Source organism: Colossoma macropomum, unplaced genomic scaffold (assembly GCF_904425465.1).
Source record: "Colossoma macropomum unplaced genomic scaffold, Colossoma_macropomum, whole genome shotgun sequence".
Lineage (NCBI taxonomy): Eukaryota > Metazoa > Chordata > Actinopteri > Characiformes > Serrasalmidae > Colossoma > Colossoma macropomum.
In genome coordinates, this window is record NW_023494809.1 from 23,100,888 (window position 1) to 23,121,694 (window position 20,807).

A 20,807-nucleotide genomic window follows, 5' to 3' on the forward strand; every position below is an offset into this window, starting at 1 on the left:
TTTGCACTCACAGCTCTCCACAGAAGCTGTTGTGTTGAAGACGGTTGGGTCTGTTACATATTTGTGCTTATGTAGCAAAATTTGCTAATTTAGTTGACTAGACCTCCATTCTCCCACTCAGCACAATTATAAAAAGTGTGTAATACTTTGATACGTCCATTGTTATGCATGTTCCCTTGTTTAATGCAATGCATGTGTAGCTGCACTCTATCAATATACACAACATTAGAGACCTTCCTTTTATTTGTTCAACTTTCAGCCAAAACAGACAGTTTTGTTATTCATTTTTCAGTGTCAGAAAAAAGGCAGGAAACATATATTTAACAGAAAAGTACACAGAAACCTCATCAACCAAATGTAATATCAGATATGTCCAAATTTAGTGTGTCCACCCTTCAGTTTTTACATCTGCTGTTCTTTTTTGGGAGACCTGCTTTCAGTTTCTCAAGGAATTCTGATGATATTTTTCCATACTTTCAAAGTTCAGTCATTCAGTGAGGTCTGGGCTCTGTGGTCAGTCCATTGTTCTGAGAACAAGCTCCTTTGTCTGTTTCCTTTTCTCAGTAGCAGCTACACATCCTTTCAGACTCATCTTCTCACAGTAAAAAATGGACAGAAATGCCTGTGTTTTTTTAAGATCTGAAGCAAGAGTGGAGCTTTATTTCCTCTTCTTTTTCAAAGATGAAAGCACTGTTCATCTGACAGTGACAGGTTTGGTGGTCTACCAGATCTTGTACGGTTGTTAGGAGTCCCATTTTTTTCTGTATCTGTTAATCAGTTTCTTCAGTCTTGGAAATCATCCATCATCTCCAGTTTTGGAAACGTCTGTTTTCACTCTTGGTCCTGTGACTTTCCCCTTCTGTATGTAAGATGATTCTTTTATATCTAACCTTCTCAGAAGTATCTGCAGAAATCTTGAGCAAATGGTCGAGTGCTATGGATAATAATCTGACACATTTCTCTGTCTTTAGAAATCAACAGAGAACTCATTGCCTCAAAACATTCTCACAGTAGAAGTCAATGGGAATATGCTTCAGCAACTGCCCAGTGGCTTTTGTTGTAAACGTGTCTGGATTCAATAGGTTTTCTGTTTTTTTACTAACACGCTTATAATAAAACACTGTAATTGTATCATACACGTAATAGAAGCCAGTGGGCATGTACTGAAACACCTTCTCATTGACTTGTACTGTAAGTATGTTTTGAGTCAGTGGGATTTCTGCTCCTCCCTTTGGCTTCTATTGTAACTTTCTTTTGATTTGATGCATTTCCTGATCTCTTCCCAAGTACAGGGTTTTGGTTCATGGTAATCATATAGTACAGGTACAGCAGATAGAAATTAGGCTGAAAGACACTGCAGTATTACTTTAAATCTAGAATATATTTACCATTTGAAAAGCCTAGTCCTGCGGTTTTATGAGAGAGAGGGAGTGTGTGTGTGTGTGTGTGTGTATATGTGTGTGAGTGCGCGTTTGTGTTTGCTGCCTGTTTCTGCCGGATTGTAAGTGTATGAGTGTGTGAGTGAGTGAGTTATCCTGGCGTTAAGACACTGGGCTCTGTGATCACTACCCCAGGCTCTTTATGTGGCTGATAGCCATGCCTCATTAGCAGCCTGCTAATAAAGTAACACGGTTGCGTCTGCTGCGACGGCCTCCTGGTGTGAAGTCAAGCCACAAGAGAGCTGCCGGCCACAGCTCACCACATGCAAAACACATAAACACACACACAGATACCAGCTGACTCACTGACGGTAGTGCAGCACAGTGTGTGGAATGTTGAATAAAAATAATTGTATTAATCGTTTTTGATAGTATTTTTTAAATTGGGCTGGTGTTTTTTTTTTGGTCTGTACAATCTTATCAAATCACTGAAAAACTAAGTATCTTTATGTATATCTTGAATCATGGATATATCTTTAAGTATTGTGATATATTTTTGCCACCCCTACAGTCATGTATCATTTATTAAATGTAAAGACATACAGTAAAATCCAAAAGAGAAAGTCTGATGAAAATACTGCTATTTTGCATTCTGTTCTTATCGCATATTCTTTTTTCATTACAAATTATATTATCAGCTTAATAATTTGAGTGAAAAGTGGAATTTTTGAAATATTTACATGAATTTCAGAATTTCTTACTGTTTTCCACTCTGCTTTAATGACAGTGTGCACTCGAGCTAGCATGAACTCCACACGTTTGTGCAAAAGCCTATGATCAGTAGATCAAATCCACTTGAGAGCTGTCTGAATTCAAGCTTCAATCGAAGGGAGAAAACAATTAAAAAAAAATCGGAAGTTTTTGTACAAAGGTATAAACATGACCAATATCACAAATTTACTTAAATTTGACTGTGGAAATAGAAATAGAGCAGCACAACATTTCTTCTTCATTTTCCAGGTGGTATCTTTTATTCTTTAGTTTTTTCAAAATTCTGAATTTTTTTGTTGTCTATTTCCAGGTTTACATGGAAAAGGTCTTAGATTTTCAATGTGATAATAGACTTTTGGACCCTGCTGTACATCCTATGGATATTATCTGTGTAGCATGCCATACTATGAGGGTTTAATGCCCCAGCCCTGCTTTGCTTAACAACTCCTCCTTGTAGAGTGATGTATCTGTAATAGAGATGGCACTGATCCGATACTGGTACAGTATCAGTAGAAAATGCTGGATCTAAGGAGAAAATCAAGTGAATCTGATCTGATTTGGTTATGAATCCAGCATGAAATAGCATACACTCTTCAAGGCTTCTTTAGTAAAAACATTGCTTCTATATAGATTATGAACACTCAAAGAACCATTTACATGCTTAAAGGGTTTTTTGTCTCATGAAATGGTTCTTTAGATTGATGGAATGTGTTGTATATGATTCTATATAGAACGTTTTTGAAAAGGGTTCTATATAGCACCAAAAAGGGCTCTGCTATTGTTAAGTTTTTAACAATAGAAGAACCCTTTTCGGTGATATGTAGAACCACATACATTCTCCGTCAGTGCAAAGAACCATTTCAAAATGCAAAGAACCTTTTAAGCATGGGTTCTTTGAGTGCTCTATAAAGAACCATTTGAACCTTTGAAAAAACATCTTTTTTAGGACTGTTGAATTGCTTGTAGCGCTGCAAAATACAAAGTAATGTAAGTCATGTTATAACATCATTGATGAGCTTATAACAGTAAGGGTGTGATAGATTTTGAGCAGTCTGAGCATAATACATAAATATATAGTTATTGTATAAAATATTTCATTTTATAGCTTAGTTTGTTTCAAATTTGAAAAATATCAGATAGTCATCGGCTGATACTCAAGACTTAAGTATGAGTACTGCAAAAGAACAGTGATATTGTGCCATCTCTAACTTGTAAGATTGCAGTTTAAGGCCTGAACTATAGAACACTGTTGAGCTTTACTGAGAGGTGAACACCCTACATCGCTGGATCATTTTCCATTTGTAGGGGAAACCATGTCACAAAGATTGCAGGGCTTAAAAAGATGCTTAAAATATAAGGCACAGCTCCAAAAGTCGGTATGTACATTTACACAGTTGACCTAAGATTAAATTTCATAGTCGCTCTGCATCTGTAAAACAGCCCATCACAAAACCAATTTTCAACATTAGCGAAACCATTTTTATTATAAGACAATATTTTAAAGAGGTTTAATTTAGGAATTTGTATAAAACAGATTCATATTTACTTTTTATTTCATTAATGTTGTACTACATTTAAAAATATATATTTTATTTAAAAAATTCATTTGTCTCAGAGATTTTGGTCACTGGTGTTATCAGGACTCTTATCACATTTTAACACAGTATTTTCAGCTCTATTAAACTGCTTCTTTGGATCAAGGCTCATCAGAGAGGAAGCATCTCAAGGCATGAGAAGGCGAGTCACACTCACTATATTTCATTAATTTATTGATAATTTTGTTTATCAGGCAGCACACAACTTCTGTGTGTCACTGTTATGTGCTTTAATGGCTGGGTAATTAAAATTATGTCAAAATAATGCCAAATATCATTTTTATTAATGATTTTAAACAGTTGCACAGTTGCGTCTCCTGACGCCAATGAGTACCCGATTTACAAAATCCTCAGTTTTAACCAGAATGTCACTGGAGTCACAGTCACTGGTGTTACACCACATTCATATAACACCAGTGACTGTAACATATGTTTGGAAATAAGCTCTCCTTGTTGCATATATGATAACAGGAGATGTTAATGGACATATTAAGATTATTTAGTTTTGGGATGAACGAAATGGATTTTTTAAAGATGTATCCACCTGAATCCCCACTCCAACTGGAGAATGACCCAGCTGCATCCTTATGCTGTTGCCACTGCTCTCTGTGAGGTCTACAGATGCATCCTTTATAATCAACAGCTATTGCATGATTGAGGAGACAGAGAGCATTGTAGAAAGAACTGAGTGGAACTTCCTAATTCATATATTGGTAGGCTTTAGGCTTTGGTGAGGAAGTTTCTGTGTTTTACATGGTTGCACTGACAGAGCTGGTTATTTAAGCACATGTCAGTTTTAGGATGTGCATCTTTTTTTTTTTCCCCCTCTGCTCCATGCTTTGCCCTGCTGCTGTGTTTCTGGCCTGTATCAGAGCTGTTGTTTGAGTGTGTCTGGCTTAGCCAAAGCTGACATGCCCCCACTTGGCTGTACATGTTCAATACACACGTACAGGAACTGCATCCCACCTTAATGATGGCTGTGTGATGGCGCTGTGTGTGTGTATGTGTGTGTGTGAGGGGTAATGATGCGGTGCGGCACTGGCTGGCTGGGCTGTCTGTGGAGAACTCCTCATTTGCAGTCTAGGAGGCCTTTGTTGTTTGGCGCAGGCCGTGTTGTTACGCACCCTGGAATGTCTCATTAAGAATTAACGTGGGCATCCTTAGTGGCGACAGGGAGAGATCACCCTCCGACACATACACACACACTCCCCACCTCCCCGGCAAACGGCCCTCCAGCCTGAGCGCTTTAATTATCAGGAGTTATCTATCCCCCCTTTGTCCGCAGCGTGCTGGTTATGATCTGATTCTGAAGCATGCGGGGCTCGGCTGTCTGGCAGCTTCTCAGCCTCACCTGGCACCCTCACCTCCTCATTACCCTCCAGCTTCCGGCCCTGCTAAACACCTCCACGCTTGCTTCAGCTCACACCGTTGCTGAAAATTTTCACAGTTGTTACGTTTTAGAGCAGCCACTAAGGATTACTTCTAGAATCAGTTAGTCTATCAACTTATATGCTATTAATCAACTCTGTTGCTGAGATTTTTTCAAAATTACAGCTCAGTTTTTCAGGCTGTAACCAGCAGTTATTTCTTAAAACGATGAATCAACTATTATTCTTTTAATCAACTAATCGAACCATTATACCTTACGCAGTTTACTAAACACCATAATGCTTGCTTCAGTTCATGCCGTCAGTAAGATTTTTCAGAATTTAAGCTCAGTTTTAGTTGTGCAGATAGCGAATATTCCTAAAATCGATTAATTGATGAGCTATTATTCTTTTAATCAATTAATCAAACCGTTATGCCTTAAGCAGTTTACTAAACACCCCCAATGCTTTCTTCAGCTCATGTCACTGGCAAGATTTTTCAAAATTATCATTATGTTTCAGGGCTGCAACTAACCGATATTCAAATGATCCATTAATCTGTTATCCGGTTAATCAGCACATCAGACCATTTTGTCTTTTATGGTTTGCTAAACACCGTAATGCTAGGTCCAGCTCACACCATCTGTGAGATTTTTTCTAAATTACTCTGTCTTAGGGCTGCAACTAAAGATTATTATAGAGAATAATCAAACTATTATGCATTCTTCAGTTTGCTAAACACACCATCGACAAGATTTAAAAAAAAATTGTTAGGTTTTAGGGGTCCAACTAGAGATTATTTGTATAATTGATTCATCTTTTGACCATTATTTGAGTAATCAACTAATCGAACCATTATACCTTCTACTGTTTGCTAAACGCCTTGACACTTCCTTCAGCTCACACCATCAAAATTACCACTCAGTTTTAGGGTTAACGTTTTTTTCTAAAATGAATTTATCAGCTACTAGCAGATTAACTGTCTAATCAAACTATTATGCTTTCTGTCATTTGATAAGCACCCCAATTCTTGCTTCAGCTCACACCATTGCTGTAATTTTTCAAAATTGCTAGTTACTAACTATTGTTAGTAAGTATTATTTCTATAATCGATTAATCTGTGAACTACTAATCGAACCATTATGCCTTTTGCTGTTTGCTATCACAGTCCGGCGCTTGCTTCAGCTGGCATGGCTGTGATTTTTCAAAATGGCCATTATAACTTAGGGTTATGACACTGATTCTGATTCCTGAACTCTCTGTATTTTGCCCAATGCCAAATACTGATCAGATATCAGTGCTACTTTTTGTTTCTTCAGTTTGATATCTATATACCTCACTTTGTAGAATTGCTTAGGATTGTTCTTCTGTGTGCAAGGTACCATGAGACTGTAACTAACATTGCTTCTTTTATATATATGTATAAGGAAAAGGAACTGAGGAAATAAATATATAAGAAATAAATGAGAAAAATGTATGGCAAAGTAATCTACTCGGGTGACTGTGACAAAGAAACAGTTCTGAATGTGGATTGGTCATGTCCAGTCAGCATCTGATCAGTTTGGTAAGGTTAGTATTGGTGCCAGTACTTCTCCAAAACATTGGATCAATGCATCACTAGTTAACTAATAATTATTTCTATAATAATTCTATTAGTTTCGGCAACTAATCCCATAATTGCATCGTCTGCTGTTTCCTCTCGCTTTGCCCCATCATAGTGCCGCCATCAAAGTTCCATTTGTGCAAGTGATTTCTTTTGTTTATGTTGCAGCAAAACTATAGAAGTCATATCGTCTCCTACACTTGCTGTATTGTAACACAGTTTGTCGAAATGACCACGTGCATCAGATGAACACTAGAAGTAATACAGAATATTTCTTTCCATAATCAGCGTCAACTGTGTCTGCTAATCCTTGCAGCCATAATAGATTTTTATGTCTTTTAGCTTTTGCCCGGGTCCACGTCAGTGTGGGCCTCCTCAGGTTGCTAAGGACGGCGCCATCTCACCCGTGCCCAACATCAGTCTGCTGTTTTATCTGCTCGCCCGCGTCTTCATTCCTGGGTGTCAAGGCAACAGTTTCAGTTGATGAGATTCCCACAGATCCCCCTCCCCTCCTTTTCGCCTCCGCCCGGAACTTTAAAGGCTGCTCGACAGCGTGCAGCATATTGATTTCCGGGGGCATTTAAAATGTAAAATGTAAAGATATTGGTGTGGTTTGATTGGAATTGGTGTTGACCAGCCATAAGTGATGGATTGCATTTGAAAAATCCTTTTCCCCTCCTCTGAAACGAGGGGAAAATCCGAGGGAGAAAAAGGGAAGATGTGCCAGGAACCATAAGGGTTCAAGTGGGTGATTGAACCATATGAAGGCAGCCGGACTGAATCAAACTAAAAAACGAGAGCGGACTGTCAAGGAACCCTCACAGACTTCAACAATGGGGGGTTAAGAGACTGGCTTGCCCTTCAGCCGCTCTAGAAGAATGCCACGAGCCCTTGGCATGGATGAATGGAGTGCTTAAGCGAATGGAGCCCCTCGCCATGCTTTGTGTTGCCCCCTTTACACACTTCCCCTTCCACGACACTATTGTTCTACAGCTAATCTTTGAAGGACATTCCTGTTAGGTTCTGCAGATGGTTTTATAAATAGAACTCACCTTGTTATTCTTGTTTTTTTAAGTGATTTTTTGTGAAGTTTTTCTTTGCAAATACATCTAGTTTTTCTTGCATTAAACTCTAATGATATGATTTACAGTATTTCTGACCCGTCGTTTTTCTTTTTTTCCCCTCGCTCCTCATTGATAGTCTACATATGTAGTTTGGCCTCAGCGGCCTCCGCTGGAGCTCCTGGAGGTGTTTATTTTGTACCATTAAGCCCAGCTCTCTGCTAGAATAAGACGAGGAATAATGCATTATGTGCTGGAATATAACTTAATGCAGTAGCCCGTGCCTATCCCTGCAGAAAAGCCGGCCGCTGATTGGCTGGCAGTGACATGATTTACGAGGCTGTTGTGCGCATCAGCGGTGCGGGGGTTGCCATGGCGAGAGCCTTCTGGAAATGATACATCTCTTTCTAATTGAAGAATCCTTAGCCGCATCCTTCCTACAGTAAAAACGTTTAAATGCAAATTCTGCTAATACGGGGAAAAGGTGAAAAATTGTAGCTTTGCACCGAGTGAGCGATGAAGGCTAAAGCTAACTGCTGCAAGCAGAGAGTGTGAGGTATGCTTCGGAGCCCAGTCCGTGCACTGTGGACACTGAGAGGCAGGATTTTTTTTTTTCTTGAATCCTCAAAGCCTGAAAGTTGAAAAGGGAGGTGGGAGGGAGGGGGTCTGTGCCTTTTGTCTAATTTTAAAAATAGGTACCATTTTCCTGATTAAGAAATGGCTTCTCGTCATAATGATGCTGACTATTACGGTAGGCCATAAATTTTCATTCTTTTTTTTTTTTTTTGCTCCCAAATGATACCGTTTGTGCATGAGTAGTGATATTCTATCCCTTTCACTGAGAGGTATACATTTTAAAGATGATGGAATTATCAGTGAGCTTTCTCAGGCCTGAAACCCGGGGAGTGGGCCGGAGCAAACTCTTTTCCAATACAACTAGATTACTGCAGATAATTGTGTTACATGGAGTATTGATCGAAAAATTGTTGTACTCCGGAAACATCTAAACACACAATTTCTGTGCTCTCTTTATTGCTCTCTATCCTACAATGGCCCTCTTTTTTTTCCTTTTTTCTCTCTTTTTTTGGGAGAAGAGCCTCTACGATGAACAAAAAATATGAATTATATATGTATCGTAATAAAAGAAAGTCTTGGGTTGAAACATCAGAGAAATTACTTCTTTACAAGAATCTATTGATCACTTTATATCAAAGGCGTATGTTTGACATAAGATTACCTGCCAGTTTGAACATTAGGTACACTGTGTTATAGCCCGGGGCAGTTGTAAGTCTGCCAAAGGGATTGTAAATAAGGCAGCAGCTGTGAGTGCCTCTGGCTTAGAATCAACTCAAGCTCGAACCCAAGGCAAAGGTAAACTTTATTTGATGCAATTTTTAAGCCCCATTTGCTTGCATAGGTCCGGACGTATGGCGTGCTTGAATTTTAAACCCCCTCACCCACCCCCAGGACAGTTTGGAAGGCCCGCTGATGACACCTATAGGCGCCGCTTCCTATAGAACAACCCATCCGTCCCGAAAAGCCCACAGATGTTGAGTATTAAAACATGGGAATGGACTGCAGCATACATACTCATACGCTGGCTTTATTCTCCACTAAAGCCTGTCAGAATTAAACATGCTCCCTCCACCCTCCCCTCGCTGTGGAAGCCCCTGGCTTTTAGATTTCAAGCTCAGACTGCAGCGAAAAGACATTATTCTATTACTTCCAGCACTCTAACCTCTACCTGCGTGTGCTGTGTTCGTGGAGCAGCAGCACAGGCCCTATCAACAATTAATTGCTCTCCACCACTCTCTCCTAGGATGGGCAATGTTAACGGGGCAATATTGAATTAGTGCCTCAGTTCTCTTTATTTTTATTTATTTATTTTGGCTTTTTTCATACATATATATTTATTTATTTGCTTATTTTTGTCCAAACCTGAATTTCTAAGCACTTTCCTCACTACCTTCCCCTATTGATTATTTAGATTTATAAAATATTTTACCTTGAGGTTCTGTAATCTAGCTGAGGTGGGCTGTATTCGGCCTTTGTGTTTGTACATTGTTAAATATTTAGCGATTTCAGTTGGCTCTTCAATTTCCTGCGGCTCCAATTTAAACAGTTTGGGCCCTGCAACACCATAAATTAATCATGTTTGGCCGTGGATTTTAGCATTCGCTTTTTAGCCCCCCTTCGAGCCTCCCTCCCACCACACACATATCACACATCATTTAAACAGGCCAGGCCAACTGAACCCCTGCAAGCTTTCTTGCTCTATATATTCATTACTTTTGGCAATGCTCAAACTAAAGGGGCTAAGTGCACTAAAATAACACTCATCTGTGCATTCAATGGCAGTATTCTCTCTGAGGTTTGGTACTTTCTCATCTATTTGACGGGTTGTTCCTCACCTTAGACTAAAGACGCAGTGCCAGCTCAACATGGTGGCTATAAGCAGTTGGCATTTTGCATGCACACTCAATACATTAACTGTAGTAAGACCAGAACAAGGTTGTTTTCATATTAGATTTACCAAAGAAAGAAAAAGCCTGGCTGTGTTCTTCAGTGTTTGTGTTTGGGCTCAAAGTAAAGAGTGCCATCTATTGTTGGAGACTGGAATTATTCCTTACTTTCCTGTAAACACAAAGATTTGTCCTCCATGAGCATGAGCATTAGCATGGACAAATATGATGGTGAAATGTATTTTTCATTGCAAAACAGCGGTGTTGTGCAAGAAAAATAGCTTATTTTCAATGTGGCATAACTATGTATCTGTCACCGTTGTCACAGTTGTGATTTTAAAGCAGAAGCCAAAAACCCAAATAATTGATTAGGATATGTGTAGGAGCTTATTTATTTATAGATTAAAATGAACGTATTATATGTATTTGAAGGGTTTAGTTCCAAAACACATTATAGGCCACTTTGAAGAATGTCGTTTTTTGTGAAATGCTTTGTTGGTAATGGACTTTACACATACAGATAATATAAATGCTGTATTATGCTTAATATCAGCTTTATTAAAGAAAAAAAAAAAGATTTTGCATTAGATGTAAGCTGTTATTTTTTCCAAAACTTGTTGTATCTAAACTCTTTATATATAGTTGAAGAGTAAATTATATAAACAATTATATGTATATTATTTGTTCATATTCAAAATAAGTCTATGTATATGTATCTCTATGAAAACTACATATTTCTTTTTTTTTTTTTAGGTTTCAATGATTATGCTTTAAATAAAGTCTCTTCCTCTCTCTGTCTCGCTCTGTTTCTATCTCTCCTCCCTCTCTGATTCCTCATCTCCCCCTCCCTTTCTCTCTCCCCCTCCTTGCTCTTTCACCTCCCTTTCTTTCTCTCTCTTTCGCCTAGCTGATTCTGTAGCAGGACAGGAGGAGAGGGCAGTGTTGTTATCATCCAGTCTGAGGACCACAGAAAAGCAGCTGAGTGAGAGTCTGGAGCAGAGACAGAAACAGAGCAGTTATCAGCTCACCCAGCTACAGTAAGATCCGCTAACACCATATGTCAACATATTACTTCATTACATATATGTTACAAGTACACCATTTGCTACTGATACATACAGAGACTGAAAAATACGGTCCACAGGACCACTGTAAGATAAAGTAACACCGCTGACCACAAACCCATCTACATAAGATAAAGTATCGCTATGTACTGGCATAATGCACTGTTACATATAAGTTACAGTTTACTACCAGTACACAGAGAGGGACTTATTATATCAGTCCATGTGACTACAGTAAGATAAGCCATTATTCAATTAAATTAGAATATTTTAATGCAGTTATTCTTATAAAAAATCACTCAATACACAGATGTGGCTGTTAAATTATGTGGTAGTATACAAACAATGCTTTATAACATAGAATGGAGATAATTCTTTTGAATATTATTTTAAGCAGTCATAATTGATTCTAATGTTTCTAAATATATGCAGTTGAATGACCGCCTTCAGACTGATGCATCCCGACGCACATATTTGTAGTTTTATTAACATAATTGACCACCAACTCAGAACGCTGCAGTAAGATACAGTTACACCATTGAACACCAACTCAGCAAGCTACCGTAAGATGCAGTTAAACCATTGACCACTAACTCTCCCAAACACAATAAGATAGTTACACCGTTGACCACCAACTCACCCAGCTACAGAAACATACAATAAAATCATTTATCATCTACTCACCCAGCCGCACTTAGACACAGAAAAACAGTTTACCACCAACCCACACAGCTACCGAAAGTTGCAGTCACACCATTGACCACCAACTCGCTCAGCTACAGTAAGATACAGTAACAGAGTTTACCACTAATTCACCCAGCTCCAGAGAGTTAGTCACACCACTGACCACCAACTTAGTCACCTACAGTAAGATACAGTAACACAGTTTACCGCAAACCCACACAGCTACAGAAAGTTATAGTCACACCATTGATCACCAACTTACTCAGTTACAGTAAGATACAGTAACAGTTTACCACCAACCCAAACAGCTACAGAACATTAGTCACACCATTGACCACAAACTCTGGGTGAGTTGGTGGTCAGTGGTGCGACTACAAGGCACACTAACACCCTTCCCCACCAGCGCATGCAGGTACAGTAAGATACAGTAACATACTACCATCTGACTGGTAAGAGACAGTGTCTCACCTGATGTACTGAAGTGCAGCACATACTATACTTCTGTATCTTGCTATGTCTTGTTCTACAGAGTCTGGTTCTAAACCCTAACTGTACTAACACATTACCCTTACACACTCTCTCTCTCCTCCACACACCCTTAATGCACCAGCCTTTGTCAGAGTCTCAACAATGCTTAACTATAGAGGATCAACTCCTCAGTTACAGTAAGCTCCCTTTGCTCTCTCTCCCTCAGTCTGCTCCTATCACGCTCGCTGTAGTCTGGCAGGAGAAGTGCGGCTCATGCCTCGCCGTTGGTTGCCTTGTGTACGCCGAGGCAGCGTGTTTAAACAGCATCTGTGTGTAATCTGTGTACAGTGTGCGTCAGTTCCAAACCAGCATGCGCTCATATAACTAGTGTTTTGCCCTTTGGAGTATTTAGTTTGATCTTTGCTTGCCGGCTGACTTAATCAGTCTTATTTGGGATTTCATTGCATTTTTTTTCCTTTCTTTTTTTGGAAGTTGTTAACATGCACACCCACAGGTGGCTCGCCCGGATCCCACGTTCTTCCCCCAGCGCACAAATGTCGATTATTAGGCTAAGCATGATGCAAAATGTCTTTCAGCTGTGTCTGGGAACCCCCTGCACCCCCCTCTTTCTCTCCCTCCTTCTCTGTCATCTCATGCAAACTGCCTTTCCATTTCCCCCACACTGCAATTACAAGGCCCTGCTTTTTTGGCATGGTGCAGGTTGTGAAGGCAGTCTTATGTAGTTCAATCTGTTAGCATTAACAAAAGTCTGCACTTAAATTCAAACCAGACTCGCTGGCCTATGCATACGGTAGGGGTGGGCAATATGATGATGCATTATCGTTATCATCATAAATTAAATCACAGAGCACTTTTGTGGGTATCACCAGTACTTCTAGAGCACTGAACTGCAGCACGCATCATACAAAAAAAATGTAGACCAGTTACAGTGCGGTACAGAAGTCAGAAATCAACCTTCATTCATTTTATTTTCTGTCAAAACAGCCATTGAGTTATTTATTTCTTTTGGAGCAAAACTTAAATGTCCAAAAAACTTTACAGTAGAAAGAAAACACATACTTTATACTATAACATACTATAAGTGAATGTAATCAGTAATCTTGGACCATTTATTTTGGTCTACTTATTATAACATTTACACACAATGTAAAGAGCAACTGTGTTTAAATTGTGTCAAAAATTAAAAACTGAGAGGTTTTGTTCTGACAGGTTTTTTTTTTCCTGACGCTGAAACATTAACTTGTATATAGTGGCCGTTTTGACTTTTTGGCAGAAAAGTAAATAAATGAAGGATGGTCAGTGACTTTTGCACATAACAAATAGATGATTGGATGTCATTTTATTTTATTAGTTTTTTTTTACAAATCACTTGATTTTTCTTCTTGTTTTTCATTACAACTTGTTTGCAAACCTCCAAAAATGTGTTGTGATACATATTGTGCATGATCAAAATGTCTTCAAATACTGGGTGATTCAAAAAGATTCATCCGATTTCAAAGCGCCATATTTTTACAACCATGAGGTGCCTAGGAACCAATCACATACCAATTGAAAGAGGGGGTCGTAGAGTTTCTGACTGTCAGTGGAAGATGGCTCCCTTCAGTCTGCGAGGAGATGAGACCCCTGAGCAGAAAGAGTTCTGCATTCTCCACTGCAATAAGAGTGAATCAGTCATAACTGTGCAACGTGATTTTCGTCAGCAGTGAAGCTCCAACAGCTCAGAGCGTTCGTCATTGGTTCCACAACATTGGATGATCTCCAAAATCGCATTGAAAGATCTGTGAGTACAGTGACACCCGACATGCTCAATCGAGTATGGGATGAATTTGACTGTGGTGTTGATGTTGTCCGTACAGCTGGAGGAGGTTCATACTGAGCACTTGTAAAATTACATAATAAACTTTATGCTCACTTAAACCATTTACAGTTTACTGCATTGTTCTGTAATGATTTACAAGTGAAATAAATCATTTTGGAATCGGATGAATCTTTTTGAATCACCCTGTATATCGTGATACTAGCTGCAAACGTCTCTGCATATGAGTTGACATTATCAACCCTCCCCTCCATGCCTTTTACGTGTGCAGACCAGCCTTGGCGCCCAAACCCTCTATTAGAGCCATTTCTGCTCCTCATCCACCATGGGCTGCAATTATTCATATGCCATCATTCACATGGCCACAACCTTTCGAGCCCCATCATATAAGCTGACTGATTATGTCTGAATAGGCATTTGTGACGTGTGTATTTAACTCTCTTTTTTCCTCTTCCCCCACCCCACCCCTCGCTCCATTTGACTGCACTAATGCAAGCGAGAGGCGGAGGCGCGCGTGTTTGCACCCCACGGAATGTCCAGTGGAGGTTGTGGAAATTGTAATAATTTGTCGTATTGATCCTTTCGCCACGGCAGCCGGTTCCCATTGTGGCGGAGCAGAAATAGACACTTCATCGATTGCCTCTTTACTGCCGTACTTCCAGGCCTGGGAATGGGGCTTCCTGCTGCTGCAGGGCCCATTGTCTCCCGCGCCTGGAGACTTCAATGACCTCTGATATAAAAAAAATAATAAAAATACGTCCCCTAAACCAACAGCCTCTTTTGGAAAAAGAGGGGAAACGAAGCCGGGCTTCAGTCCTGAGAGGAAGTCGCACCAGTCTCGTTCATTCTGGTTTCGGATTAGGGCTCGTTTCCTGACGGGCTGGTGTATAGAGGGTCATTACGCTTGATTTAGTATGCTTGAGTTACAGTCCAAGTGCAGCAATGCCGTGTGAATACCAGTGATTGGGCCTGCTGCAGGATTTTTCACTTGAATTTCACGATGAATGTGAATTATTGGGTTTAACAATCAGCTACTGCACTGGATGTAATTTTTGATTGATCAGAACTGCAATGACTGACATAAAAGCCAAGAGTGTTCTGAGAAAAGTGCTTCCATGATCCATTTTCAGTGTGAGTCACTCATTGTTGTGTATACTAAACCAGCTGTAGGGCTGCTTTCCTTTGAGCAGAACCAGGGCTGCGATAAGAAGTTGACAAAGTCGACCGTGGATTATGTTAACGTGGATTTTTGTTGTTGAGGCAAGGTTTACTTAAAAAGGCACCATCTAGAGCTCTATATGTTTGTATGATGCATGCTGTCATTTCAAGAGACTGCAGTTCACTACAGAAAGTATTGAGGAGGCGATTTGGCTTCTGTGTTTTTCGTTGCACTACAAAAGAAGAAATCACTTGTTGGAACCTTGAGCAATGATGGTGGCACAGACAGCTGAACAGAAGGGATGATTATTTTATAGGGTCAATTATTATATTGAATATTATTGCAGACATTAATATTCTGTAAGAATAAGAAAAGCTCAAGGTGTCATTTTAATGACTGACTTATTATTATTACAGATACTGTTGTGCTTAATTTACCTTATATTGATATTAATTTGCTTTTTTGTGTTGTATAAATTATATTTGTTTATTTAGCTTTTTCGATGTATTTATTTAATAAAACTCACAAGCTAGAAAAATGAAAAAAGAGCATTGAAAAACTTTAATACTTCAATAGCAAGTAGCATCCTGCTCAATCTTGTAACCCTGAAGAGGTCACTGATGCTGTTAGATGTGTCAGTGATCTGCAGGAGAGCAGTGGAAACAGCGTATTGATAATCATCATCTTCAAAAATAAAAACAACTTCTTTGGTCAGGAGTGACCATTTTTTGGTTCTATATGATGAAGGGTTTTAAGCTGCTTTCTACCACGCTAAACTCTGCTACGTCGGTTTCAGCAGACTTGGTGAATTCAGATCCCAGGTTTCGTTCCAACTGCCTTGCTTTTGTAGTCGGCTCAAACCAGCAGAGCTAATTGTTTTATTTTATCATTATTTTTATTATTTAATTTATATGTGATGTAATGATAGCTATCATTGTCGCTATGTGGTAACCAGTGCTATCAAATAAAACTGCCAGGATACTTTGGGTTATGATGGGTTGGTTCAGGTCAGTTTTGAACAGAATTTTGTTGTATTCGGGTTTTGTTGTATGATTTAGGCTGGGTCAAGTTTTATTGGACTTGGGTCGAGTTCGGAATTAAAGCGTGATGACTTGTGGCAAATCAGGTTCAGACAGAAAATGCTGGATATGGCTAATTATTAGATTTATTTAATACTCATTGCAGCCATATACACTCACAGAGCACGTTATAAAGTACTTCTCCTTGTATCAACACTCTGCCCATTTTATCAGCTCCACTCATTATATAGGAGCTCTTTGTAGTTCTACAATTACAGACTGTAGTCCATCTGTTTCTCTGCATCTTTTGTTGGACCTCTTTCACCCTGTTCTTCAATGGTCAGGACCACCACAGAGCAGATGTTACTTGGGTTACTTGGATCATTTCCCTGCATTCGACACTGACGTAGTGGTGGTGTGTTCTTAGTGTTCTCAGTCCAGCAGTGACACTGAGGTGTTTGAAAACTCCAGCAGCACTGCTGTGTCTGATCCACTCAGACCAGCACAACACACTAACACCCCACCACCACCACATCAGTGTCACTGCAGTGCTGAGAATGACCCACCACCCAGATAACACCTGCTCTGTGGTGGTCCTGTGGGGGTCCTGACCATTGAAGGTTAAAAGGGGACTAACGAAGTATGCAGAGAAACAGATGGACCACAGTCTGTAATTGTAGAACTACAAAACGATATGGTAAGTGGAGCTGATAAAATGGACAGAGTGTAGATACAAGGAGGTGTTCTTAATAAAGTGCTTGGTGAGTATGTATCAGAGATATTAGACGTTTACTGATTATAGAAATCATTATTAGTTGAAGCCCTAAATAGGACAGAATATGATGAATGAGTATACACTTACAATGTGGGTGAATGGAGTTACCACTGTACACGCGTCACTCTTTCTTTGAAATCTGTGTGTATTTACAGAGATCTTCTACAGAAGCTTCAAATGGAGGCCAGCGTTTCTCAGAAATCTCTACAGAAAGCTCTAGAAGACACAGCGGAGCAGCAGAGACGCAGCTGTGAGGCCGTGGCTGAAAGAGACGAAGCCAGAGAGCAGGTAACCAACACAACACAAGCGCTCACACTCGTACAGCCCTCTGGCCTCTCACACTGCGCGTCACACTCTGAACACCCATAAAGGCCAGGAGGGTCCGTCCTCACGCTTTTCACTCACAACTGTAAAGGTCAGCGGTGTCCGAGGCCCAACATTCGCGGAACAGGCACGCGTACACACACACGCAGCGTGGGCCCGTGACCACAGCCGTGTTTGTTTATTTATGCATGTACCTCAAGCTGCTGTCGGCAGCCATCATCTACGCAGAGTAAAGCGCAGTGGCGGATTTGGAATGTTCCAGGCGTCTGATTAGCGGAGAACGTCATGTGGCAGCGCGGGGATTATCTTGTTCTAATATGGGAGGACTAACTGTGGAAAGGTACTTTGGAGTCCTAATTCCAACTTGTAATATTTCATAATGTCTTACATGTGGGAATCAGATTGGATAAGTGTTGTCAGGTAGGGCCTTCACAAAGCCTTGAGACTTAATTAATCCGGGTCTCTGCAAGTTCCTTTGAAATCATTTAAATTCCTCTCAACTTCTTCTCCTTTTTTCTCTCTCTCTCCTACTCTCTCTTTTTTTTCCATGGGTTAGGAACTTGAATAATTCAGACTTGTCTTTCTCTCCCTCTCTTTGCTCTGTAAGGTGGTTAAATATGCCGTATGCCTCTGAGAGGTAAAGCTGGGGGGAGCTTAAGCGCGACTGATGGGAGAGATTGGGATCATTTTCATGTGCCGTTTGCTCTGTGATGGACCTCGCCAACGCCGGCTAATTACGGCAGGCCGAGCCGATGTCATATCGACCACCCAGCGCTCTGATCAACCTCAACCCCCCGTCACCTCGGAAAAGAGAGCACGAGAGAGAGAACGGGCTAATCAACTCCCTCACACCTTCACCTCACACTGCCGCTTATTCTAGTTCGGATAAAGCACATTGTTATATATTTACTGCATTGCCTTTCTTCGCCTACCTGAAAGAAACTCTGCTTTCCATCCAGCCAGACTTCACATGGTTCACTCGTACAAAATCAAAAGCAAAAGCATTGTCAAACCTTTGCTGGATGGGCCACTTCAGTATTTCACCACAGCGCAGCACTGGACTTGACTACAGTAAATGGCTCATTCAAACGTATTCCATCCATTTGCTCCTCATTTATTCCAAACACTATCCATAGCTGTGCTTATTTTAGGCAAAATTGCCACCTACATTGCAAATGAATCGCTCTATCGAGGCCTTAAAAAAGATGGAGCGTCTCCGGCTAGCCGATCAAAGCTTTTAAATAGTAAAAACAGCAACGGGCTTTGTAGGCAGCGAGGATAAATCCATATTACAAATTGCTTTTGTGAGATCTGGATGAGCAGCCGATTTTTTAGTATTGAACTTTCGTCCTATTCAGTGGCCACAGTGGGGAAAGGATACTGATCCTCTACAGGATCAATACAGGCTTGGACTCCATGGAGCTTTCTCTCTCTCTCTCTCTCTCTCGCTCTGCTGCTCTACAGCCCTATGAAGGCAAACACACACACACACATCCACAGGAAGACCTTGAGCACACTGTAAAGAGCGTTTGGCAGGTGTAGCACTAAGCATCACTGTGTGTTTCTGTTTAGCCTCTTTGGTCATTCCTTTAGTCCTTTATACAGTACTAAAAAGTCAAAGTAAAAGTCAGAGACCACCCTTCATTTATTTGATGTCCAGTCAGAATGGTCATTATATCCAAGTTATTCATTTTTCAGTGTCAGGAAAAAAGCAGAAAAATATTTCACAGAAAATTATAACGAAGCCTAAACATCTGTATCATCTTTTTTCAGTATGTAGTGTGTCCACCCTTCTTTCATCACCGGTTTTTAGAGCTTCCATTCTTTTCAGGAGACTTCAAGTGTTCAGAGGAATTTGCAGGGTATTTTTCCACACTTCCAAAGTTCAGTCTTAGAAGTTGGTTGCATTTTTTGCTTTTCATGTAATCCAGGACACATTCAATGATGCTGAGGTCTGGACTCAGGGGTGGTCAGTCCATTTTTGAGAACACCAGTAGTTTTTTTAATTTGCAAATTTTCTTCTTTTTTTTGTTTGTATCATTTTCTCACTAATGACTTCTTGACAGCTGCACATCCTTCCAGCCAGGATTGTCTCACAGTGGAAAGATGGACAGAAACACCTGTGGATTTTTTCAGATCTGAAGCAAATTGAGCTTGATTTTCTGTTTTTCATCAAAAATGAGACCTTAAAGCAATGTTTATCTGTTGGTGACAGTTTTGGTGGTCTACCAGATCTTGCACAGCTCTTAGTCCCTTTTTCTCTATGTCTTAAAATTTTAATTCTTTAAACTTGAACTCCTGTTTTGGGACTCCTGGTTTTTCACTTCTTTTCCTTTGACTTTCTAATGACCTAACTTCCTTACAAATATCACTTCATGTACTTACATAAATGAAGGGTGGTCTCTGACTTTTGCACAGCACACTATATCTCATATTATGTGATAGTGAAGAGTGGCTCATTATGTTTAATTTTATATAGAATTATCAACATTAGCTGTGATGTATGTTTGATTGTATTGTTCGTCAGCACTGCCTCATTACACACAATGACTAAATCAGATGTACATTAAGTGATTAGTGCAGAATATTCACTGATATTTCTTCCTTTGTCCTTCTTTCTCAGCCATATGAAAGAACGTGGGAGCAGAATGTGTGAACTCATCTTCTCGCTCTTGCATGCGCTCGCTCTCGCACTGTCTCTGTGATAGCATCATTACTCCACACAGAGCATCAGCCGTCAAATTAGCATGCTGTGTTTTTAATGATCCACCTCATCTGCCAAATAAACCGTGCCCATTGGCTCATTATTGATCTTCATTTACCCTGATTGGTCCCACTCACCAGAATGGCAGCGTTTGGAAAATCCTTTGGAAACGCACTGCGGGCGTGCGGTCTGGAATGGGAGAAGGACTGGCCTATGGGCAAAATGTATACATTATTAGCCTGTTACTAGCTGGAATGCTGCTGGACTGAGCTGTGTCATTCAGTCCACAGTTACAGAGTGGCTCAGGGGCATCATAAAACCACTGTAATCCAGCTCAGTGACCACTGACAAGGCCATTATCAACCATTCACTCAAAGTCATTACACACATATACACAGGAAACACAGGACAAACCATGAATATGCAGTACGGTACAGTGTTGCTGATATCATAAGTATTTAGACAGTTGGTTAGAGCATTGGGAGCTGGACTTATGGTCTTACATCAGGGGTGTCCAATCTTATCCACAAAGTGC

General features: G+C 40.1%; 1 protein-coding gene across 4 annotated transcripts in view; it reads left to right on the forward strand.

Annotated features, from left to right (window-relative positions):
- Positions 1–20,807, forward strand: part of LOC118799218 (trichohyalin-like) — a 182,888-nt gene that overhangs the window by 109,456 nt on the left and 52,625 nt on the right. For all 4 annotated transcript variants that reach the window (XM_036558957.1, XM_036558959.1, XM_036558958.1 and 1 more), the window contains 2 exons: positions 11,146–11,275; positions 17,400–17,532. In XM_036558957.1, the coding sequence (XP_036414850.1) occupies positions 11,146–11,275; positions 17,400–17,532 (263 nt within the window). The remainder of the gene's footprint in view (positions 1–11,145; positions 11,276–17,399; positions 17,533–20,807) is intronic.